This window comes from Colias croceus, chromosome 10, assembly GCF_905220415.1.
Source record: "Colias croceus chromosome 10, ilColCroc2.1".
NCBI classification, from domain to species: domain Eukaryota; kingdom Metazoa; phylum Arthropoda; class Insecta; order Lepidoptera; family Pieridae; genus Colias; species Colias croceus.
The window spans coordinates 10,955,162-10,980,846 of NC_059546.1; the positions used below are offsets into that span (position 1 = coordinate 10,955,162).

The following is a 25,685-nucleotide window of genomic DNA, read 5'->3' on the forward strand; positions in this document are numbered from 1 at the left end:
TGATAAATTGTAGGTCAATAATATGTACTTATGTCTTTGGTATTCCTAAATAGTGCAGAGATTCTCAAACTTTTTTAATTATTTCAAGTCTAAACGATTAAAAAAATTGTAATTAGGTATATCGCTGCTTGTCTACCATATTCGCAAAAATCTTTTTATTTTCTAATCTATACCTACATTATAAAGCTGAAGAGTTTGTTTGTTTGTTTGAACGGGCTAATCTCAGGAACTACTGACTCAGGAACTAAAACTGGTCCGATTTGAAAAATTCTTTCGGTGATAGGTAGATAGCCCATTTATCGAGGAAGGCTATAGGCCATGTATCATCACGCTGACCAACAGCAGCGAAGCAATGCGTAGATAAGGCGTAGATATAAAGACGGGGGTTCGAGACCTGTAGGCGAGCGTGCAGGATCATAGCCTGAACCATCACACGTGTCCCAGTAGTAGAACATGATAATGATGATGACGATGATGACCAGCAGTTATTATTTTTATAATTCTCTGATATCTTAAATACAACATTATGTATAATTATTAGGTATCTATTTTATGTAAGCAAATTTCTAAAATTAAAGCTGTCGTGTAGTCTGTTCATATTAATCTCCGGATTTTTTTTATAAAATGTAAAGAAACAGAAATGTTAAAAATAAAAAATGTTTAATATTCCTAGAATGATTTATATACTGTGCTTTATAAATTGCATTATACATGTGATGATAGGAAGTCAAAACTTATCAACTACCTATAAATAATTTACTTACAATTGGCATTTATCATTAATTATTTTGCGTCGTTCTTGTCAAGATGTATCGTGTAATCATTTTACTGAGTGCGGTTTTATTGTACGTCGATATTGCAAATTGTTTCCATTTTTGTGCTCAATATGAGAATCAAGTGTCCGAAAAACAAACGCTCATCGATAACTTACGAGTCTCTTTAAATAATTGTTTGAATAAAAACGAGCAATTACGTGAGCAAAATAATATTGTGCAGTCACGACAAAATGAGGGCGAAAAAAGGGTTCAGGACTTATTGCTCAGGATTAAAAGACACCAAATACAAGATGCACAATGTCGAAAGCAAGCAGAGCAAGCCAAAAATAAACTCCTTGCACAGGAACAGATTACACAAACACGAGTAGCTCAGTACCAAAAACAATTAAATCATCAAGCAGCTTTGCTGAAGCAGCAAGAGATGAAAATCAAGGAGAAAGAAGAACAAATATCGCATTTACAAGCGAAGTTGTTTGCTCAAGAAAACGCCGCTCAAACACAACAAGCTTCGTGTCAGCAACAAAAAGAACAACACCTTCGCTTCCAACAACAACAAGAAAATACGATAAAAGAGCAAGGACAACAGATTGCGAATTTACAAGCACAATTGATTTCTCAAGAAAAAACCGTTCAAACACAATTAACTTTATGTCAGCAACAAAAAGAACAACACCTTAATTTGCAACAACAACAAGAAAAGACGATAAAAGAGCAAGGACAACAGATAGCTAATTTACTAGCAAAGTTGCTTGCTCAAGACAATACCGAACAAACACAACAAACTTTGTGTCAGCAACACCTTCAAATCCAACAACAACAAGAAAAGACAATAAACGAGCAAGGGCAAAAGATAGCGAATTTACAAGCACAATTGATTTCTCAAGAAAAAACCGCACAAACACAATTAACTTTGTGTCAGGAACAAAAAGAACAACACCTTCATTTGCAACAACAACAAGAAAAGACGATAAAAGAGCAAGGACAACAGATAGCTAATTTACTAGCAAAGTTGCTTGCTCAAGACAAGACCGAACAAACACAACAAACTTTATGTCAGCAACACCTGCAAATCCAACAACAACAAGAAAAGACAATAAAAGAACAAGGACAACAGATAGTGCAGCTGCAACAGAAATTACTCACACAAGAACAGAGCGCTCTCTCGCAACTATCTTTGTGTCAACAACAACTAAAACAACAAATAGCAATTCACGAAAAAACAACACAAGAGCAACAACTTAAGATACAACAGCAACAGATTCGGCTGCTTGAATTAGAAAAGAGTTCAGTGATCTTTTCACCTTCTAACATACCACGAAGCCAAACATTTGACCAGGTCAGCTCGTTCTTGAATGAACTGTCCATAATACAGTGTCGTTACGCCGCGAAAGAAATTATTGATTCCAGTAAATATAAACTTATATACGATCTACCAAAAAATCTTACAAATGGTAATATAGAAGTTACAATGAATAGAAAAGTTATTTATGTAAAAGTGAGTGAAGGACAAACAGTTTTGTTTGAAAGCGTTGACTTATTACCAGTTACTGTGGACTTTGAAGAGGCTGACTGGCAAATATTGGGAGATACTTTGGAGATATTAATTCCATTTAACAGGGATAAAACCGACGCTGAAAGAAAATCATGTAATGAGAACGTTTCAATGGTCAGAATAATACAGTCAGATGTAAAAATCGATAAATTAAATAGAAGTCAGTAGTGGCTTCTAATTATATTTTTGCTAAAAATGCTTGAAATTGTACCATAATAACTAATAATAATGTAATATAAAATAATATTATAAAATTCGAGCTTTCGTCGCAGTGTTAGCGACTAAATCTGCGGGCTGTATATTGTAGTCTCTATTATTGTATTCTAAATAGTAAACCGCAAAAACCATATCATTTTCTTCTTTCATAAGAAACAACGAACAAAGAGAGAAATAATCATTGTTTGCGAAACGCGATATCAAACAAAGGCCTAAAAGTGTTTATGTATCGAGATAAAACTGGTTTTAATTCAAAATGATATAACAACAGTATAAACCCTTATAGGACGGTACCATTTGTAAAGTTATGCACTAACTTTTTCAATCAGGAACTGTATGTCTTAAAAAGTTCGAAAGTGCAAAGCTCTAGCGGTTTCAATATTTAAAAAACGCATCTTGTAAGTTCTTCATTTTGTAAAATCACACAGTCTGTAATTGTGTTTATGAATAAGGTACGATTTTTTGTTACTTTTTTTCATTATTTAGTGAACGTTTATCTACTTGCATAAAAATAAGTAGTTAGTTGATATATGTATATATATTATGTATCTACATATTATATAATAAAAATAAAAATAAAAATTATTTTCATTAAAAAAGCATTTAATTCCACACATTAGACCTATAATTTTATAGGTACAACTACGTATATTTTTGAAGATCTCGTCCATTGAAATAGCGATTAGCGAACTTGTGATTGCATCCACTATCTAGACATTCTGTTTATGTGCGTAGATAAGTGACGAGTATGCACTTTTGTTCACTTCTGTAACTTTGAAGTTTTATAGCGTATTCAATGTTATCGGATAAAAATTGGTCATTGAAATTTCAATTGAAATCGTGGATAACTGAAAAAGTCTATTCCATATACGCCATGTATTGTAAACAACTTAAGTAAATATTTTAGCTCAAAGTCTACGTCTAAAGATTGGGTATTTTGAGATCAACATCAACTTTAGTTAGAAAAATCAAATTATTCCTTAATTACTTAAGTAACTACATAATTTAATTAAATATTTAAATTGACGTGAGAAATATTATCTATAAATAATGAATAAATGATACTACAATATTGCAAATGCTGTAGCCAAAGTAAATTTAAATATGATTTTATGAAAGAAGCAGGTGGCTGGTCAGCCTCGCATCATTAAAAAGAAATGACTGGACAAAATATCTTAAATATTAACAGCATATCGAGTAAAGTGCTATTGTCATTAAGTTGCCATAAACAGACGGTAAAAATTAATGGACGGTAATGCCCGCCCAGCCGTTAATTTATGTGAGCTTTTTTAGGTTTACGGCTATTTTCTTTTGAAATAAAATGTCTCTAAACCTATTTTATGCCCCGTAGAAAAAAATATATTTGTGGCTTTGATTCTTAAAAATAAATACATAGTTACCTACTATAAAGTTGCGAGACTTTTTTGATATTAAGTACCTCACTTATAATTAATTAATTTTTAATTAATATTCAATCAAACTATTATTCAAACTCAAAAAACTCAAACTCAAACATTTATTTATTCAATTAGACTTCTTTTAGAAGCACTTTTGAAACGTCATTACATATTTTAACATTTACCACCGATTCGGAAAGCAGTATCTACGGAGAAGAATCGGCAAGAAACTCCATAGTTGCTCTTTTTAATCATGTCAGTTTTACAATTTAATTTTACAAAATACATTATATGTGTTATATGTACATTATAATCATAATATGCCAAAGAACTGTCCTGTGGTTTTTACGCGACAACCCTCCATGGGTTTTTATCGTCCATATATTCCTTAATACTGTAATAGGCTCTCTGAATAAGTACATTTTTTATATAAGTTTTAAATTTAGAACTACTGAACTCTTTAATATTATGAGGAATTCTGTTGTAAAAGCGTATACCTTGACCCATAAATGAATTTTTAACTTTAGCTAGCCGGAAAAATGGAATTTCAATTTTATTTCTGTTTCTTGTGTCATAACAATGTCTATCTCCTACTTTTGTGTGTAAATAAGCGTTATTGTGTACATATAAAATATTATTAAATATATACTGCGACGGTACAGTAAGGATACCAGTATTCTTAAAGAGATCTCTTAGTGAGTCTCGAGCACGCAAATTATATATAGAGCGTATGGCTCTTTTCTGTAGTATAAATATAGTTTCTATATCTGCACCCCTGCCCCATAGTAGAATTCCATAGGACATAATGCTATGAAAGTAGCTAAAGTAAACCAATCTAGCCGTCTCTTCATCGGTGAGATGCCTTATTCTTCTCACTGCATATGCAGCTGAGCTGAGCTTAGCAGCGGTGGTGGTAATATGGGCCCCCCATTGTAGCTTCTCATCTAGTGTCAAACCAAGAAAACAGTAGATTCAACAGGGTATAATACCTCCCCGTTTAAAATAATATTCCTTTTCACCTTTTTTACATTTGGGAGGATAAATTCTACACAATTTGTTTTTTTTGCATTTAGTAGTAAATTATTAGCATTAAACCAATCGGATATGCGTGAAAGAGCAGAGTTTACTTCGTCAACATTTGTGTCATGTCTATCCACATTAAATATTAAAGAGGTGTCATCTGCAAACAGTACTATTTCACACATATCCTGCAAATAATAAGGTAGGTCATTAATATACACTAAGAACAAAAACGGTCCTAAGATAGATCCCTGCGGAACACCTATGTTAATCGGCGCACCGCAAGATTTCTCTTCATTAACGACAACGGTTTGTACCCTGTTCTGAAGATATGAAGCTATGAGATCCTGAGCTAAACCTTTGATACCATAAAAATTTAGTTTCCGTAATAGAGTGGAATGTTCTACACAGTCGAAAGCCTTAGAAAGGTCGCAGAATATCCCCAAAGCATTCTTTGAATTTTCCCATGCTTTGTATATATGTGACAAAAGAGCTACTCCGGCATCAGTGGTAGAGCGCCCCTTTGTGAAACCATACTGTTTGGCGTGCAGTAAACCATTTGATGCAAAATGACTACTTAATTGGTTTAAGATTAATTTCTCGAAGACTTTGCTCAAAGTTGGTAATATGGAAATTGGCCTATAGTTATTACAGTCTTCTTGGTCACCACTTTTAACACTAGAGCGCACGCGCGGGGGACATAGGTCACCCAGTGTATTATATTTCTAAATAATTTTTTAAAGAATCGTGCTTGAGTGTTGCTGTCTCAGGTATTCCTCGACTACAAATCACCAGACATTTTATCAGCGCGCCAGCTTCCTTGGTGTAACGAAGTGTACTCTGTGAATGTTTTAAAGTATATGGGTGACGCATGTCTCCCGCGCGAGCGTTCTAGGAAGTTTTTGAAATCATACAATTGCGAGTGAAAATCAAGTATACCCTCAAGTAAGTTAATTATTACTTTTATTTTTTACTGCTTTTGTGATAAATTTCTAATTTTAAGAATTTATTAATAGATAGGTAACTAAAATCGAAATAAAATACTCATATTCTTTTATGCTCAAATTTATAAGAGTGCTAGGACACACTTATTTTTTTAGGTTGATATGGCATCTGCTTCGAAAGATTTGACTATAAGTAGGTGACTGGAGGAGGCATTGACGGAAAGCAGAGTCATCAGAGGATGAAGAAGAAGATAATAGCCCACAAGAACCCTCTACCTACTCCAATCAATTCACCTCATGTATCTGGCACGGAACTGGAAAGTGACGGTGTGTCTGACGAAGACAAAGATAAAATGCCATTGTCACAGTTAGCCGGTTATGGATCTAGTAGTCTAGTAATTTACCAGTTGAATAATCTCCAAGTCAAGACAATCCGCCGAAAATATTTGCAAGAGGCTGGGTTTGAACTTGTGAAAGCCCTTATAACGCGACGAATTTCCAAAGGAAACATACCCAGAGCTATAAAATTAAAATCCACACTGCTGGTGCATGTCTGAATATCCTCCAGTACAAAATTTGCCTATACGCGGTGGAAAAGGGCGGTGTGACTTTTGCAGCAGAGCGAGAGATCGCAGCACTCGCAAACAGTGTAGCAAGTAAAATAGGCGTATTTGACCAGATCACCAATTTATATTATGTCATATGTGTGAAGAAAATTTTATTGGATAAGAACAACTTATTCTTAAACTTTATAATTAGATGATTATTTTTAACAAATTTGTAGTTTCCAAAGTAAAAACAACTGATTGATCACAATAAGTCAAAAATTGGTTACTTTTCATAGAGGTTTATGTTTAGCTCATAATTTAAGTGAAATGAGAAAATGTTGATATATTTTTTGTCTCATCACTTAAAAATAAAGTTGATTTGTAAATAAATACTTCGTTTACTTTTTAAACTACGATTTTTATGAAAAAAACGTGCGTCGTAATGGGTGACATATGTAACCCACGCGTGCACTCAAGGAAAATTTTAGGCGCGAGCGCTCTAGTGTTAAATAAAGGAATAACTTTGCTAAACTTTAGTAAATCAGGGAATATACCACAGTCGCAACACTGATTAAATATAAACGCTAGATGTTTGGCAATATTTTCTATGATATTATTTACTAAATTAACAGACATACCCCAGAGATCACATGTTTTTTTTAAATTTAATGTTTTAAACGTTTTAACAATTTCATCAGCAGTCACGTGGCGCAATTCAAATAATTTGTTACACTCAGCAACGTGGTCCCTCAAAAAGGACTCTGCAAGCGCTGAGGACGAATTTAATTTCTTAGTAATACTAGCAGGGACACTACTAAAGAAATCTTCAAAAGCAAGCGCAACATCAGCACTTTTGTCAATGACCCTACCAGCATTGACAAGTTTTATGGTACTATCATTTGATTGGCTTTTGCCCATTTCACCATTAATAATTGTCCAAACCGTTTTAACTTTATTGTCAGAGTTGCGTATTTTATCTCTGACATACAAACTCTTGGCAGTGGAACAAACTTTTTTAAACGTTTTTGAATAATTTCTAACGTAACTAAGAAATGATAAGTCTTTGTTATATTGTTTCATACCATATAACTCGTAAAGAACGTTCCTGCATCTGAGTATACTAGGAGTTGCCCATTGACTGAATGGTTAATCCTTGGTAATAGTTAAAGATTTAACTTTAAATATTTTTTCATATTCACTATTAATTAATTTAAAAAGATTTGTAAACATTTCACAAGGATTTTTATGAAAGGATTGATCATTCAGGTCAGGCAGTTTATTATCAATATTATTTCTAAATGTATGAATGCCTTTTTTAGTTATAGGCCTAACGTAATTTCTTTTGAATGTAGGTATGTAATCCCACTCAAAAACTACTTTCTGGCCACAGTGATCCGAAGTTAGTGTGTTGAGAATATTTTTTTCTAAACAGTTGCAATCACAATATATATTGTCAATACAAGTTGCAGAAGTAGGTGTTATTCGTGTGGGTTGATCAAAAAGTTTATACAGATTAAATGAATGAAACAAATTAACTATTCGTGTAGCCGTTTGTGTGTGTGAAAGTAAATCAATATTAAAATCACCACATACTATTACCTTCTTTTTACTCCTGCCTAAACGCTTTAATATTTCTTATTTATTGTAATCCGAAAACGCATAATTAAGTAAAGGAATTGATTGAGCATTTATGAAATTATTAACCTGTGATTTGGATTAAATTTAAAACCGAAAAGCTGGCTTTTAAAGCCACAAGAAATATCAAATAAAAACCAGTTAAATTTTAACCTAGCGTTAATGAATATCGTTTTTTAAAACTAACACAATATTATGATTAAAAATGATCATTTGACTGGAAGTCACGGGCATCAGCTAGTCTATATATATAAAACTCAAAGGTGACTGATATAGTGATCTATCAAGGCACAGCCCAAACCACTGGACGTACGGGCCACGGGCTGAAATTTGGCATGCAGGTAGATGTCATAACGTAGGCGTCCCCTAAGAAAGGATTTTAGAATATTCATCCCCTGGAGGGGTAAAATAGGGGATGAAAATTTATCTTTTCCACGCAAGCGAAGCTGCGGGCAACAGCTAGTTTCTTATAAACGTATTTGTAACAGAAGCAAATAACCAATTCAATGAAGTGTACAGAATGGGGATTTATCCGCCCTTTCGTTTTCAATAACACATGAATACGTGACTAAAAACAACCTTAGCTTTCTTAGCGATAAACTTAGTTATGTGAATGAACATATTATGTTGTTCAATAAAATATTCAACGAATTCAATGAATGTATGTACTGTTATGTATAAAGGTAACGTATAAACGGAAATATTTACATATTCAGTTGATATGCCGATAAACCGATTTTGATAAAACTCAGCGAGCTTTTGATTTTGTTGAAATACTTACCACTACATCAAAGATAGATATTATACAGAAAATGATAGTAGGTAACTAATTACTTACTTTAACTTAACTTTTCGCTTGCGGCTTCGCCCACTTAGTATCAAACCTGCATGTATCTATTAAAAAACCGCATCAAAATCCATTGCGCAGTTTTATAGCATACATAGGGATATAGCCAACTCTGCCTAGTACCTAGTTGTTCATTTATTTTGTGTGCTTGACAGTTTAAAAATAAAAATTATTATTATTCTTATCCAATATAGATAAATTCACGGAAACAAAAACTGTTAAAATCGATTCAGCCGTTCTTAAATTATAAACTACTTGAGTTTTTACTATGTAAATGACTGACTGATGAACTAACGCAACTTTATTTTATACCTATAGATACTACAGAATATATATTATAATAAACTATATAGTACGAAATTACTAAGAGAATAAAATGTACTGAAAAACAGACCGTAAACAAAACGGATCCAATATTGTGGAGTCAACGAACCGACCAACTTATAATTTGTTTGTCAAATTCCTTGTTTTTAATGGATTTGTTATTTCAATTCTGTTTGCACATTCGGGACTTCACTTGATTTGATTTTCTGTTTGTACAATCGATATTACAATCAAATATTTCGCAGTATTATTTATTAATAGTATGAACTTTTTAAGGAAATCTTTGAGAGAAGTAGTGTATGTGTTCAAGAGTTATCAATAAACTAGCTGTGCGCGGTTTTATTCGCAGTGCTGAACGTGTTGGTCTTAGCGTGATGTTAATATATTATAGTCTATAGCCTTCCTCGATAAATGGGCTATCACACTCAAACAATTTTGCAAATCGGACCAGTAGTTCCTGAGATTATCGCGTTCAAACAAACAAAAAACTCTTCAGCTTTATAATATTAGTTTAGATTGCTAAGGTGAAATAAAACAAAATTGAAAAAATACAAATTTAATTACAGCACTATTTACAAAAGTCGTTACATAAATAATTACAAATCGCTATCCTACAAAGGTGGTAAGTCAAATATCCGCAATGGCACTAACTAACGTTACACTACAATTTTACACTTACATCTAATAATGTACAAAAGTTTACAATTCCTACTCTTAAAGCTTCATCGTTGCCATGGCAACAGTATTAGTAAAAAAAAGACGTGTGTCACTCGGGGACTGCCGCGGTAAAGCAAAGCATGCTATGCCTTCAAGCCACACCTCCATACCCGTCGGAGTGGGGAGCGTGAGGTTTTTTCGTTACGGAATTTCTGGATTCGGTCCCCGCGCTCAAGGCCCGCGATAGAAGCTATGCAATAGCTTAATAACAAATAACTCATAACGGTCTCGCGAACACAAGTCTCTCACTGGGCTGTCTCCGCATGATCTCCGCAGCAGCCGGTGTGGCCACAAACATGGCGGGCTGACCGCTCACATCCACGAAGCTGCCAACCCTTCGGTTAGTGCTCAGTTTCCTCAACCTCGTGTCGAACTGGTCTTCGTTCTCGCTATGATCGTAGTCTATCATGGGCTCGTTCATGACTTCTTTCCTTCTGTAATTCTTCTTGCCGTTCAGGAAGTACGATGGCGTGACGTTCACGTTTGGCGTTGAAGCTTGTCGCGTTATTCGTGGCCCGATTCTCTCGAAGGACGGGAAGTGTCGAAGGTTTTCTGAGAAGGATTGTCTTCGATGGTTGTACCGGCGGATGTCCAGCGGCTGGTGGCCGAAGGAAGCCCGTCGGTTAAACCGCGGCTCGGAATCTCGGTAGGCCTTGCGGTCGTGGTTGTGATTGGATTTCAGGGAATCTTCGTAACTGCATCTGTAATCATATAATTTATAAGGTCGCTGCACGTTATGCTCAAGCGCTTAGAAACTAAATATTTTTAACGGATTTTAAACGCAATATATTCATTTTATTATTTTCCCGACGTTTCGCACACTTTGTAGCCAATGGTTACGGGGAGACAGAGAAACGTCGGGAAAATAATAAAATGATTAAATCGCGTTTAAAATCCGTAAAAAATTTTAATTTCTAAATGTCTTATACTCGCGTAAAATCAAACACTAAAAAATACTATGCTCAAGCGCTTTATTAGGTTTAAAAGATCTATAACTATTTCATTACTGTGAGGATTGGTTTTACTATCTAATTAATTTCTTCTGTAGGTATGCTTACTCATTTAGTTACATTCCTTTTTCACTTTGACATTTACGATGAGTGACGAATAATCAACGATACTCATTAACAATACTTGTTAACAAGCTTTCCGCCCGCGGCCTCGCCCGCGTTTTCAAAGAAAAACCCGCATAATTCCCGTTCCCGTGGAATTTCCGGGATAAAACCTATCCTACGTGTTAATCCAAGTTACCCCTCTTTATGTGTGCCAAATTTCATTGTAAGTAATCGGTTCAATAATATTTGCGTGAAAGAGTAACAAACATACACACATATTACATCCATCCTCACAAACTTTCGCATTTATAATATTAGGAAGGATAGGATAACGTACTTTATGTACAATTTTTATGAAGTTAAAAATACATAATTATTAATAACTAATTCAGGAGCGCTATGGATTCATATATAAGCTGTACCTATTTTTTAATGTCAATAAAGTTATTGAAGTGAAACTTCTTTATCGGGGTTGGAAAAAAATTTAGTGTAACACTTTTGCGTTACGCGCCATCTTGTTCTTATCCGTACCACGCGTGATTCGACGTATTTCTGTAAAGTTGCATATAGTAAATTATTTTTTTGTAAAATAAGGACATAAAGAAGTTTCACATCTTACGTGTGTACACTAGTACACGCACACATTTTTTTATTATTTATTATTTAATAGTAAAATAATTCCCCTCACCCGCTGCTCTCTTCCGAAGTGTGCACAGAGGACTGCCCGCAGGCACACTTGCCCTCAGCGATGCCGGAGTCCTGTCCGCTGGAATTCACTGACGTTATCGACGTGTCCTGTCCTTTCCTATGTTCATGTTTGTGTTAACATTGCTCGTGATGGTACAATTTAATCGATACACTAGTTTCAAATACAATTTGTTGAAGATTTAGTGTGTTCACTCTGTTAGAAATTATGACCATCACCGATTTCTATGATTTTTTAACCGACTTCAAAAAAAGGAGGTTATCAATTCGGCCGGTATTTTTTTTTATGTATATACACCGATTACTCCGATTGCTGAACTGTTACGTGATTCTTTTTTATTCGATGCGGGATGGTGTCGAATTGGTCCCATAAAAATTTTATTCGGATAGGCCCAGTAGTTTTTATTTTATGAGCATTTTTGTCTGTATTTGTAAGTGTTGCAAGTGCAAATTTGAAGTCGGTTGTTGTTAAGGTTAGTGTCGATTGCTGAATGTATGTAGAAATCATGTACAAAGAAACATTAGTTGTGTTAAACATGTTAATAAGGAAAGGAACAAGATTTTAATAAATAAACTTATATTAATATGGCTTAAATATACATGTATGTATGTCTCACCTCTTCGACGGTCTCTGATTAAACTTAATACACATCCTCTCGTGTTTGTGATTGAATATTTCCGATCCGTTTATATTATCGAATTGACCTTTAATACATTTTTGGTGCGCTTTCCCAAACTCCTCGATAGTGTTACCGTGGGGACAAATCTTCTTTGTGGGATTTTGGTTTATTACATCGATGTAAGAATCAGCTTCGCTATAGGATTGGTTTAGTTCTTGGCACTGATTGTTTCCAGATGGAAAGAGACCTCCGAACTTACTGAGATGCTCAGTAGAGAAAGCGTTATGACGATGTTGGGAATATGGTTGATGGCGGTTTCTGTTAGGACAAGATAGAAGAGAAGTGAGTCCAAGAAATAATAGGTTAATTTAGAATAGCGAGAGAATATACAGCATACTATTAAATATAAAGAAATACTTGATAGGTTTGATAATTACAAGTGATGCATGAGCTATTAACAATGAAAGCGAATATGTGTAAGAATTTAAAATATGATAAAATTGTATTGTAATCAAAAGATAACAGTAGTAATGAAACACTTAAAATCTTTGTACTTTTTATTAAAGTAAGAGTCAGGCAATAAATTAAAGTTTAATTATCTAGAATTGATTCTAAAAAGTTAATTTATAAAATAATGTGTCGTATGCTTTCTTTTGTGGTGATGATGATGGTGGTGTCTGAAACGTGGAATAAAAAACCTTGCTTACTTTCATGAATCATTCCTCTGGCCTTTGTAAGCAGATTTTTGTTAAAAAATTGGTACAAATATATAGACAACTTTTGAAGTTATACTTCTTTTGGCGCGATGGAGAAAAATGATGAGAGTGAATTTTTACGATGCGCGCGCACACCGACACCTAAATTTAACAGCATGAAGTTAGTTCTAGGTGGTATGATAACTATGTTCATTATATTCATTATATTTACTATGTTCAATATATCCTAGTATTTTTTTTTCACACGCCAAAGAAGTATAACTTCTAACGCGTGTACATAATAGTACACACTCTTTCGTATATTTACCTTTTCGTCTTCCTGACGCAAAGTATACATATAGCGGTAGTGAAGGCACCGATAAACACTAGACATCCTAGTGCAACCACACTAATTTCCACAGTACTGAACATTTGGGCACTTCTAGCTTGAACCATTGTGGTGTCACCAACTTCAAGCACTTTGAAACCGGCCAAATTGTGACGTAGTGCTACTTCTCTCTTCATTAGAGATCTAGAAGATAAGTTATTGTTTGAATTCGAGTTATTTAGAAGGTTTCTTTTTTTGAACGAATTTTTGTAGCTGAAAATAATACGACTTCCTTGCTACATGACAATGCCATTGTTGATTTTTTATAAGTATCCATAGAATTGATTTTTTTGTATTCTCATACGACGAATATTGATAAAATAAGAAAAGAAATCATAAACGCCTACTCATTTAAGTTTAAACAGAACTTAAATGAGTAGGCGTTAACGTAGGAGAAACACGACGAACAGCACTTACTTTTGCAACACATCCATATCAATTATAGCATTAGATACCGGGTCAACGGCGTAAATGTACATGTCGGTTCTGAAATGGAAATAATTTTCGAATTAATTATAGATAGGTACAAAATTAGATAATTTCCGACAATAAATTTTACAAAAGATCTGGATTTTCTAAGAAAGATTTATGAAGTGATATGATTAATTGAAAGTAAGCAAATTGTGCTCAAAAGTAACTTGATTATTATTGGTAACTCCAAATATATTATATTCTGCATCCTTGACCTATAAATTTCGTTATTTTTAAAGCTACCAATGACTACATCCTAAAGATGTAGAAAAAGTCGAAAATAGATTAAAAATTAGGATAAATGAATGAACTCACGCATAACCATCCATTGCAGTCTTGGCGCTTGTTTCCAGTCTCCGCACGCGGATATCAAAGCCGGTGATGTTGGAGAGATACCTCGTTATATTGTACAGCTCTTTTTCCACTTCCATGGGTTTTGCAGCTACAACTATTACAAGCTGTTTGTTTTCATCTAGCACGTATACCTGTATATAAAATAATTACATGCTTATAAATTATAATAGGTTTATTTTAGGGATTGAAAAATGTCACTGGTACATAGGGAATATTTATATTAAGAAGTTTAGATTTCCAAAGGGGTCAGATAAGAAAATGAGGATAACAACATTTTCATTGTGTTGACAATAATATTATAAAGATTGCTGACTAGGATGTTACAGTAATTTGCTCAGGTGCACAGAGATACAAATGCACAAATTAGTAACTTTTTTTACAACAGTTCTATTTAATTGTAATCAGCAACACCTTAGTACTAACATTTTCGGAAACATCACTCAAACATTATGGTTTAAGATCCGAATATAAGTCGACATGCAACGGCGTGATAATAGAATGAAACCAATTTTATAATAAACTAGCCTTCCGCCCGCAGCTTCGCCCGCGTTTTCAAATAAAAACCCGTTCCCGTAGGATTTCCGGGATAAAACCTATCCTATGTCCTTTTTCGGGTATCAAAATATCTCTATACCAAATTTCATGCAAATTGGTTCAGTAGTTAAGGCGTGATTGAGTAACAGACAGACAGACAGAGTTACTTTCGCATTTATAATATTAGTATGGATTTAGTGTATTAAAAAAATTATTAAGAATGGGTTGACTGGGAAAATCCTGACATTAGCCTTAATAGAAAGTAACGCGCTACCGAGTCCATCGCCCATACACGTCCGCTCGTGCGTCCACACAGCTTTTTTTTAATTGTCTGATAGGGAAGAGTTCGACCACGATCTCGCCTGCGACACTTTAGCTGCAAACGCCGTTAGTACACCGACGCATTCGTATGCGGCAGCGAATCTCTGCGAAACTACTGCGTAGCGAAATATCTGCGGAACGTTAGTACACAGCAATGTTTTCGCAACTTTTTTGCAATGCGTCTGTGTTATGGCCATTTCGCAGTTCCTTGCGAAACAATACTGACAAGGACGCAACTATTTCATCTATCTATGTGCTAGAGTGAGACATATCATATGCGAAAACCTGCCATACTACTGACAGATTTTTCGTTGTTTCGCTACCGCACGCGAATTCATCGGTGTACTAAGGGCGTAACTTTGCAACCTTATCCCTAAGGTTATAAAGGATACTCACAAAAACATTAGCTATCGCGGATCTCCCATCGTCCGCCCCCCGCCTGTCGGTGGCCTTAACATCAAACCCGAGCACCCGCCCCGCGTCCCGCACGAACGACCCCGCCACCCGCACCCGCCCGCTGACCGCGTCCACACTAAACCGCCCTTCTGAGTTGATCACTTGGTAACGGATGTCTGCGTTGATGCCTGCATCTGCGTCTATCGCCTGTGAGATTATTGGTATACGATTTGAATATTTGTTTGCCATTTTTTTCACAGTTTTTCATAATTCAACAAAGTTATGTAATTGTTAATTATGACCTAAGTGATAATCTAAACACTTTAAACTGTAAGCACGCCTTGTCTATGCCAGATTTTTCTTCTATTTTGAAAACGTGAAATGGCTTGAAATTATCGTCATGTTAACTTTATTTAATCTTGTCTGAATAAAGGCTAAAATTGTGGGCTAAGAAGTGAAACTTCTTTATCGAGGTTGGAAAAAAATTTAGTGTAACTATTTTTTTTCGTTACGCATGACATTTTTTCGTTACGCGCCATCTTTTTCTTATCCCTACCACGAGTGATTCGACGTATTTCTGTAAAGTTGCATATATTATTTTTTTTTAAATAAGGCCATAGAGAAGTTTCACTTCTTACGTGTGTACACTAGTACACGCACACATTTTTTATTTATTCCTACCTGTAACTGTATAACTTCATATCCAAACGGTGCGGTTGTTGGAATGGCTGTAACCATCGGTCGACCTCCATAGATAAACCTCGGAGCGTTGTCATTCACGTCTTTTATTCTAACTACAACTTTAACATCAAACTTCGTCATTCCCTCTAAAACATCATCTGCTACGGGATATATCATGTGAGGTAATTCTCGACTAATCTTTTGCCTCTCAGCCCTAACAATAACCTCGTAAATATCCCGGGTTTCCCTATCTGGACTTTTTATTAAATATAACGTTCCGTTCCGTGGATCAATCACAAATGTTCTCTTTATATCCGTCTCATTTTCGTTGTAAATGTAATATCTCATTTTGAAATTTTCATAATATTCTGTTAAATTGAGGGTGACAAGTTCAACAGGCGTTTGGACATTTTCTTCAATTTCTAATTCATAGTATCTTGATATAAATACCGGTTTGTCCGATACTTCAACTTCATCTGGTACATCTGTTACAGTTAATATAACAAAGGCGGTGGAACTTAAACTCGGAGATCCAAGATCCGATGCAATTACAGTTATATTGTGTACTGATTGCGTTTCATAATCTAACCTCCCTGTCGTTGTAATAACACCTTCTTTCGAATCGATAGAAAATATATTAAGCTGATTTTTCTTTTGCGGTATGCTGTATAGAATTAAACCGTTGCCGTTTCCAATAAAATCTGAATCGTTTGCGTAAACCCTAGCCACAACAGTACCAATTGGAGCATTTTCTTCAAGTGTTGCTCTATAAACGGGTATCATTTTTACAGACTCATAATTGTGGTTTATTTTTTCATCTGCTTCCGAATGTTTCCACTCCAATAGTTCATTATAATCAAAGAATTTCGGCGCGTTATCGTTAACGTCTAATACTTGCACTTCAACACTTACAGACGATGATAATTTCTTTTCTTGACCATTATCCATGGCCACTACTGTTAGAACATACTTATCTTCTTTCTCTCTATCAAGTTCACCATTAACACTAAATACCCCACTCAAGGGTGATATTTCAAATGGTAAGTCATCATTGGGTGGATCAATAAAGTATGTTATATTAGCATTTTGGCCAAAGTCAGCGTCAGTTGCATCCACTTTTCCTAGAACTCGTCTACTGTATTGTGCTTCTTCTACATTAAAGCTATACCAAGCCTTTTTAAACATTGGGAAATGATCATTAACGTCTTTAATAAACAGTCTTATAGTAATGTGATCACTTAGTTGGCCGCCATCTAATGCTGATATATTTAGCCGAAATTCGGATTCCGGTGGTAATGCTCTAGCAGCAACAATATTACCATATCTTTCATTAATTACAAAATACCTCTTCATTTGTAAAGCAGTTGCAGGGAGTGAATAAGGCGGCAAAAATACCTCAGAAATAAATTCATAGTGAATTTGACCATTTGCCCCACTATCCATATCTATTGCATGTAATTTTAGTATAGTTGTTCCAACTGCAATATTTTCAGGCACTAAAAATAATGGAGAATCCACCGTTACAGCAAATTTATTCTTAGGTTTAGCTTCAACATTAAATATTACACCGGTTGCATTTCCCTTTTCCTTGTATACATTCACAGAACTTACTCCGGAATTTTCTAATAATTCTATATTTTCACCGAGAGGAATTATTACTTGGTCAAATTTAGGTGCATTGTCATTAACGTCTGCCACGAATATTGTTAATTTTGCTTCTGAATTTAAACTTCCTCTATCTCTGGCTACAATTTTCAATAGATAAGCGTTTTTTTCTTCCCTATCAAGTTTGTTTCCAATAAACGTGACAACTCCCGTTTCTTCGTCAACATTAAATAATTCATGACCATCACCAAACAGAGTGTATGTAAATACAGCATTAGTCCCCGTATCCGCATCTTTCGCTCTAATTTTATTATTCATTTTAACTTCAGTTCCTTTCGATGCATTTTCAGTTATGGTCCCCTCATATAAAGGCAGCTCAAACACTGGAGGGTTGTCATTTTCATCGTCAACGTGTATCGTCACTTGATACAAATTGGCGCCAGAAATAACTCCTTTGACAAACTCTGCTATTACGGTCATTCTATACGTATCTCTTTTTTCTCTATCTAAGGGCTTCTGTGCATAAATTGTACCATCTTGCCCTAAAAGAGAAGAAATAATATGTTTAGAATTTTATAATAACATAATAATGTTAATGTTAATAAAAAAATCTCACTGCTAATAAGCAGTGGGATTTTTCACTGAAAAATTCAAGACAGAAAAATATATTTTATTTAACATCATTACGCATTCATAAGAATTTAATTTATATCTTACCAATGGCAACATCATCAGAAACATCCTGTTGGTTGGCAATAATGAATCTAACTTTTCCGGTATAATTGACGGAAATAGAGCTTATATTACTTGGAAATATTTGTCCAATGGTAGCTCCAGCGACATTCTCCCTAACGTGAAACACGAGCGGCGAATGCGTTCCTCTGAAATAAGAAAACGGTGTTATTTATAATTTTTAAATTTTCAATAATTACGAATACAGAAAATAATTACTTCAAAAAGACACCTCTCTCATCGTTAACGTCCACAACATGAACAGTTGCATTTGTTGTGATTGTGTAATTGTGTTTTTCTTGTATTGCCACGGCTTCAAACTCATAAACGGGTCGATCGAACTTAGATAACTCATCTACAACTGTTATAACACCGGAACGCTCTTCAACCGCGAATGGTACTAGAAAAGAATTACATTTATACACTTAATCAACATCTTAAATCTTAAATCACATAATCAACAAATTTAATAAAATATTTTTTAAGCTATTGCATAGCTTCTATCGCGGGCCTTGAGCGCGGGGACCGAATCGAGAAATTCCGTAACGAAAAAACCTCACGCTCCCCACGGGGACGGGCGGAGGTGTGGCTTGAAGGCATAGCATGCAATAGCGCAACCGCCCCAGTCCCCGAGTGACACACGTCGTTTTTATTTATTGAAGTGAAACTTCTTTAGACGCGTTGGGAGTAAAATTTCAAGGTCGCGTCATGGCAATACCGCCACGTCATTGAGTGAGAACTTTTGGTATCTTTGAATCTTGCCAAAGAAGTTTCACTTCTGACACACGTGTTCTCGGCACACACGCTTTTTTCTGTAGGTAATATAAAACAATTCACAAATACCTCCTTCTTCATATCCGTGTAACAAATCATAGGACAGTTCTCCCTTCTGCATGGCTTCATTGACTCTTATTTGCCCGACGCTTGTCCCAATGCCCACGTTTGATCCAACCCAAAATTCGTACGGAGATCCAATAAAATCTGGTTTATCGGTTTTAGAACCTAAATAATAAATAAAAACGTTAAAAAAATTATTACAACATGTATGGCGATTTCAATAAGGTACCTAGCTTTTCTGTCAATAATTATTATTGTATTTCAACTAGCTGTGCCTCGCGGTTTCACTCGCATTGCTTCGCTCCTGTTGGTCTTAGCGTGATGATATATAACCTATAACCTTCCTCGATAAATGGGCCATCTAACACCGAAATAATTTTTCAAATCGGACCAATAGTTCCTGAGATTAGCGCGTTCAAACAAACAAACAAACTCCTCACAGATTAGTATACAGTGTTAATTATTTCTTACAATTGTTCTTAAAATATTCGTTTAATTTCTAAAATCTTACCTTTGTTTATATTTATGACGTCAATAGTAACCACAGCTAACGAATACCTTCGTTCACTGGGATTGGCCGGTTGGTCAGACGCTTCAATGAATAAAGCATGTCTTCCCTCTAAAATAGGCGACTCTGCCAACGTAATAACTCCAGTTTTGGCATCAACTTGAAACGGCGATGTTATTGTAAGATTACTCGTTCTTTGCAAATCATATAACACTATTCCATTCCTTCCTAAATCGTGATCCACTGCGTTTACAGTTCCAATTTCAGTTCCTATCTTCGCGTTGGATTTAACAGAGAATTCGTATAAATTACTTGGAATGAAAATGGGGTTATTATCATTTGCATCTAGTAATGTTACTTCAACAGTAACGAATGACATTAGCTGATGGGTATCATCGTTGTATTCAATGTTTTCAGCTTTTGTGCCTATTCTGTCGGGAAACACGTATGTTGTTTTTTCTTTTGATGGTGGTAGTTTTGGAGCGGGATTCCGTCGCCATTTCGCTAGCCTCTGTTTATCCAGGAATGTGCCCACAATGCTGGGATTCTTTTCTTTAGCGAACACTTTCATTCGTAGAGACGAATGCTGTTCGCGATCTAAGACAGTCTGAGGAAAGAAGAACATGTTACAGAATTTTTTTAATTAATTGAAGAAAATATATAATATATTTTCATACTAAAATTTAATACAAATACAAACTTGATTTTTGACAGTGAGCCAACCAGTTCTAGGGTCTATAGAAAATGCTCCGTTAGGGTCGTGCAGTTGATATGTAAATTCCCCATTATCACCTTGGTCCTTATCCGTCGCCATCACTTGAAGAACACTGAAACCTAAGAAAATAGTGTTCATCTTGTATCAAATGTATTCAAGACTTCAAAATATCATTTATATCGCTACGTTATAATAAAGTAAATATGTATTGTGGAAACGTAGTCCAAAATTTATAAATTTGTTATTTACTGGTGTTAAATTAATGATATGGTCTTATTCAAGATTAAAATCTACACAAAACGTAACATAAGTCAACAAAACACACAGTGATATCATAGTATAGGTCATAACCAAGTTATGTATCCCTACTAATATTATAAATGCGAAAGTAACTCTGTCTGTCTGTCTGTTACGCTTTCCCGCTTAAACCTCTCAACCGATTTTGATGAAATTTGGCACAGACAATCTTTAGACCGTGAGAAAGAACATAGGCTACCTTTTATCAAAACACCACGCGGGCGAAGCCGCGGGCGGAAGCTAATATTGTTATACATCTGTTTCACAAAATATTGAACTCATACCATTGGGCAAGTTCTCGACAATGCTGATGTTATAGAAGTCCACTTCGAACTCGGGCAGATTGTCGTTCAAGTCCAGTATCTCGAGCTCGACTCTGGCCTGTGCGGTCTTCAGCGGGTTGTCCACTTGGCCAGCTTGTACTTGGAGTATAAATGTATTCCCTGGATACAAGGATTTTGAGATTTTTTCAATGTTTAAAATATTTCCTACGGATTATTTGACAACTGTGACTAACTTATTTTGAGTTTGAGTTATTAAAAAGTGTATCGTTTAGAATCATCAAGTGTATTTAAAAATTCGGAATAACCTGTTATTTTATAACAATATTTTTTTTATTCATAATAAACGCAATATTTTCTTTTAACAGATATTTTAGAATTTATATGTGTTATCGTGCTTATAATAATTATACATATTATATGTTTTTTAAACATTTATAAAATACACAAATGGCCACAAGCTTTAAATTACCAGTAACTTATTGAAAAACATACAAAGCATTAACTTCCTTCAAATTGCCAATAACTTCTTCAGAAATTAACACGCAAAATCAAAATTAATTCCCTCCAACATACCGGGTAAACCGCTCTCATTGTCCAGATCGATCTCTCTATCCAGGAACAGGCTCCCATTCAATGGACTGAGTGAGAACAGCCTCCTATCATTCCCGGAGACCAGCTCATACCGAACTGGAGCAGCCAGCCCACTGTCCTGGTCAAATGCCCGGATCGGCTGCGGGAACGATAGCTCGCGGTGGATTCGCTTGTTCTGGAGAAGGAAATTAGGCTATTTATAAAATTCTTAGTGTAACCACCAGTTTTACCGACGTCGTATCGTACATAGTATAAAACGAAGTCGCTTTCTCTGTCCCTATGTCCCCATGTATGCTTAAATCTTTAAAACTACGAAACCGATTTTGACGCGGTTTTTTTAATAGATAGTGATTCAAGAGGAAGGTTTTAGTATATAATTTGTTGGGTTTCAGACAAAGCGGACGAAGCTGCGGGTGGAAAAAAAGTATGTAGCTCATAGTCTTCCACTATAAATGAACTGACACTGAACATTTTTCAAATTGGACCAGTAGTTCTTGAGCTTAACGAGATCAAACAAACTCTTCAGCTTTATATTTTTTTTTACATTGTGAGTAAAAATACTAGTAGCTATCCCTAAAAACGGTGCTCCGCTAGTTACTTAACACATGTATAAAAATAGTTTAAAACCTATTTCATAATTTTCCTTTCTCGATGAATACAAAAATTAATACGAAAATTATTTGAAGGAACATACATACAATGTTATATGGTTGTGATGGATAGGAGAAGTGTTATTGGGTCAATCAAATCACATCTATTTATATGTAAATTCATACAGTCAGGTCACAATATAGGATACATCATAACTATATCTTAATATATATATGTATGTATAAATCTCGTGTTACAATGTTCGTTCTCAATGGACTCCTAAACCACATAACCGATTATAATAAAATTCGCACACCATGTGCAGTTCGATCCAACTTGAGAGATAGGATAGGTTTTATCCCGGAAATCTCGCGGGCGAAAAGCTAGTCATAATATAAAATAAAGTCACTTTCCACTATAGCTATGGTATAGCTTAGATATTTTAAATACTATACATAAAAAATAAACAACCAAATAATTACCATAAGTGGATAAAACTCCGGTATTTTAGTTCTGTAGACATCAAGCGTGAACTTGGGAGGCAGGTCATCATTGTCCAACACGATGATGTGGACCGTCGTGTTGGAGCTGCGGGGGGGGGATCCGCGGTCCTGGACAACAATATTAAGATGAATATTATCTACTAAGTATAGGTATAAAAATAAGTCGGGTTTTCCTTCCTGACGCTATAACTCCAGAACGCACGAACCGATTTCCACGGTTTTGCATTCGTTGGAAAGGTCTCGGGCCCCGTGAGGTTTATAGCAAAGAAAATGTGTCTCTGGTGGCGAAACGGAGTTCGCCCGGTTTGCCAGTTAAGTATATAAATAGGTTTTGAATCGTAATCTGTGCCGGTACATAATAGTGTACAGGCCTACTGTACATAATATGTATTTTGTAATACAATAAGTTTTACTGAATGATAAATGTTAAACATTGTTCAGGTATATACAAGACGTATAAAATATGATTAATTAATTATTATTGGATGACTGAAATTACGAGATTTTATTTTTTCATGCTATGCTCATTGTTATTTCTATGCATTAAATAACATAATGTGGCTTTTTCTTTGAAATCTTACTACATTAAATAAGGCCTAATAAACATCTAATCTGTATTACATAAAAAAAATTTTTGTTCAAATTAACTTCACAAATAAACAGGCAAATGAATTATCCTTACAGATGCAGTTATAGTGAGCAAGAACTCCCTATCGCCACTATCATAGTCCAAGTGCTTCTTCAGCAGCAGGCCGGGCTTGTGGGAGGTCTCCAGGGCGAAGCGGTTCCCTTCATCACCAGACACGATGGTGTACTGGATATCGGAGTTGGGCGTGTTCGGCTTGTCCCGGTCGAACGCACGGATACCCCGGTATATGATAAGACCTGGGAATATTTTATGGTAGATTTAAGTTTAATTTCGTAACTGATGGCTTCTTGAAGTTTTAGTTCAAGAAAACAATGTACCTAGTCTGTATTTACCTGGCCAAAACTGTTAATTTATCTTTCCAAATAAGCCAGATATATTAAAATTATATGCTATCAACATTATTACCTTTTATTTAAATTAGGTACATATCAGATGCTTAATAATTCCATTACCTATTTATTATCAAAAATGTTAAAATAATCAAGGAAATTCTTGATCAAAACCTTTAGAAACGATTTACAACCTTAAGATATAAGTTTATACGACAAATGTTACCTGGTGGAGTAAGCTCATCCACGCTGACCCTGTAGGGCGCGTCTATGAAGGTGGGCACATTATCATTGATGTCCTCGATGTACACCGTCACTGACAAGTACGCTGATATCTGGAACATTTTCATTTATTAAATACGCTATTTTTGCTCTTAGTTTAAAATATATGCAGACACTTTATTATAACTACACCACTATAGATACGAAAAAAAATACATTATAATTTAATATTCTACTTCCTACAGTGGTTGACATGATTGTCTGATTCAATTGATGTCTATTCATAGGTTAATGCACGTTAAAAATATAATATTAAAACTCATATTGCTACTTCTATTCCTATTTATACTAAATGAACTCAAATCTATGTCACTCGTATGATTGAAATCAAAATCAGTCCAAGCCTATTTATATCAAGACATATCTAGCTATATTAAACTCCGCTTAGACCACAATATTCAATTTTACAAACTTCCCATACAACAAAAGTTTGCTACAATATACCACTACACATTTGACCCCAACAACCTTTAAAACAATTTACTATGGAAAGTTTCATAGTGACATTCAGAGAGTGGTTTTTAAAGGCTTCAACTTCCATTATGGCGATTGTGAGGAAAATAGCAATGTGTCCTGTGTAAACTCTATTTATAGAGACAAATCTGTTTCCCACAAGTGTATCGGAAATAGAATTGGTTATTTTTATCGCTTCTGAGTTTCATTTTTAATGGGATGATGGAGAATGATATTATCGTTCTTATATTATATAAAGTTATGTTTTGACGCTTCATATAAGTTGGAACTATCCATTTATAAATAACCTTATTCTTAGACCTTATTGTAATAATTATGTTATTATAGTTACTTACATACATAAGAAAATATTGATGGATGTTGTTTTTTGGTATTTTATATAAGTAAACAAGAAAAAAATCTAGATAAGAAAGCTCCATCGAATTTGGCTGAAATGTAGGTACGTAATGACATGAGTAGTATAATAGTTGCGATAAGTTCACTCTACTCAAAAACGAATTCTATTTCTCAATATATAAAAGCGAAGAGAACTCTATAAAAATTCTGTTCAAAATCTGTAACCATAAGCATACATTTACAAATCCCAATCCACAAACGTCGACCTCAATGCCGCAAAAATCCCATTCTATTCAGCTCAGTTATTTATCGACACATGTTAGAGCAATGTACAAACATTATTAGCATATTGTCAAATAGTATGCGAGCACCAAACGCAATTATGCAAATCTTGGAGTACAGACGTAAACAATATACGCACAGTACAGCCATAGAAATATCTAGAAGTGATACGGAATTTTGTGAAGGCGATGGCTGCGTTATTGTATTTTTCGCTTATTGACTATTTTTAAAGCAATTGTGCCTCAGTAATAAATATACACTGAGGATTTTGCTACTCCATCTAGTCCAAAAGTAGCCAAAAATAATCTAAGCTTCTGAGATCTGGATCATAAAAAACGAGTAATCTTGTAAGTTATTTGAAATGATGATTTCTTAGGAAATGACTTGTCTAATAGGTATAGTTAATTTCACACATTGCCAAGCGATTTTAAGAATTATATAAGATGTCGTAGTCATCTGGTTGAATCTGCTATT

At 34.8% G+C, this 25,685-nt stretch overlaps 2 protein-coding genes across 4 annotated transcripts in view; one reads left to right on the plus strand and one right to left on the minus strand.

Moving 5' to 3' along the window:
- The first annotated feature begins 807 nt into the window (after window positions 1–807).
- Window positions 808–2,496, plus strand: LOC123695224 (putative uncharacterized protein DDB_G0271606). The gene has a single exon (XM_045640998.1). It carries the CDS (start codon window positions 808–810, stop codon window positions 2,494–2,496), a length of 1,689 nt encoding a protein of 562 aa, XP_045496954.1.
- Window positions 2,497–10,091: 7,595 nt separating this feature from the next.
- Window positions 10,092–25,685, minus strand: part of LOC123695073 (cadherin-89D) — a 39,774-nt gene continuing 24,180 nt past the window's right edge. The window contains exons 5-22 of one of the 3 annotated variants that reach the window (XM_045640774.1): window positions 24,064–24,172; window positions 23,542–23,744; window positions 22,839–22,967; window positions 21,748–21,940; window positions 21,175–21,333; window positions 20,579–20,712; window positions 19,882–20,485; window positions 19,377–19,535; window positions 18,753–18,933; window positions 18,519–18,682; window positions 16,197–18,343; window positions 15,516–15,722; window positions 14,226–14,395; window positions 13,857–13,925; window positions 13,380–13,583; window positions 12,354–12,674; window positions 11,720–11,797; window positions 10,092–10,677 (exon numbers count right to left, since the gene is read on the minus strand). In XM_045640774.1, the coding sequence (XP_045496730.1) occupies window positions 10,194–10,677; window positions 11,720–11,797; window positions 12,354–12,674; window positions 13,380–13,583; window positions 13,857–13,925; window positions 14,226–14,395; window positions 15,516–15,722; window positions 16,197–18,343; window positions 18,519–18,682; window positions 18,753–18,933; window positions 19,377–19,535; window positions 19,882–20,485; window positions 20,579–20,712; window positions 21,175–21,333; window positions 21,748–21,940; window positions 22,839–22,967; window positions 23,542–23,744; window positions 24,064–24,172 (5,715 nt within the window). In that variant the 3' untranslated portion in view covers window positions 10,092–10,193. Of the gene's footprint in view, window positions 10,678–11,719; window positions 11,837–12,353; window positions 12,675–13,379; window positions 13,584–13,856; window positions 13,926–14,225; window positions 14,396–15,515; window positions 15,723–16,196; window positions 18,344–18,518; window positions 18,683–18,752; window positions 18,934–19,376; window positions 19,536–19,881; window positions 20,486–20,578; window positions 20,713–21,174; window positions 21,334–21,747; window positions 21,941–22,838; window positions 22,968–23,541; window positions 23,745–24,063; window positions 24,173–25,685 lie in introns of those variants that run through there. The other 2 variants (XM_045640773.1, XM_045640775.1) reach the window with 2 other exon arrangements.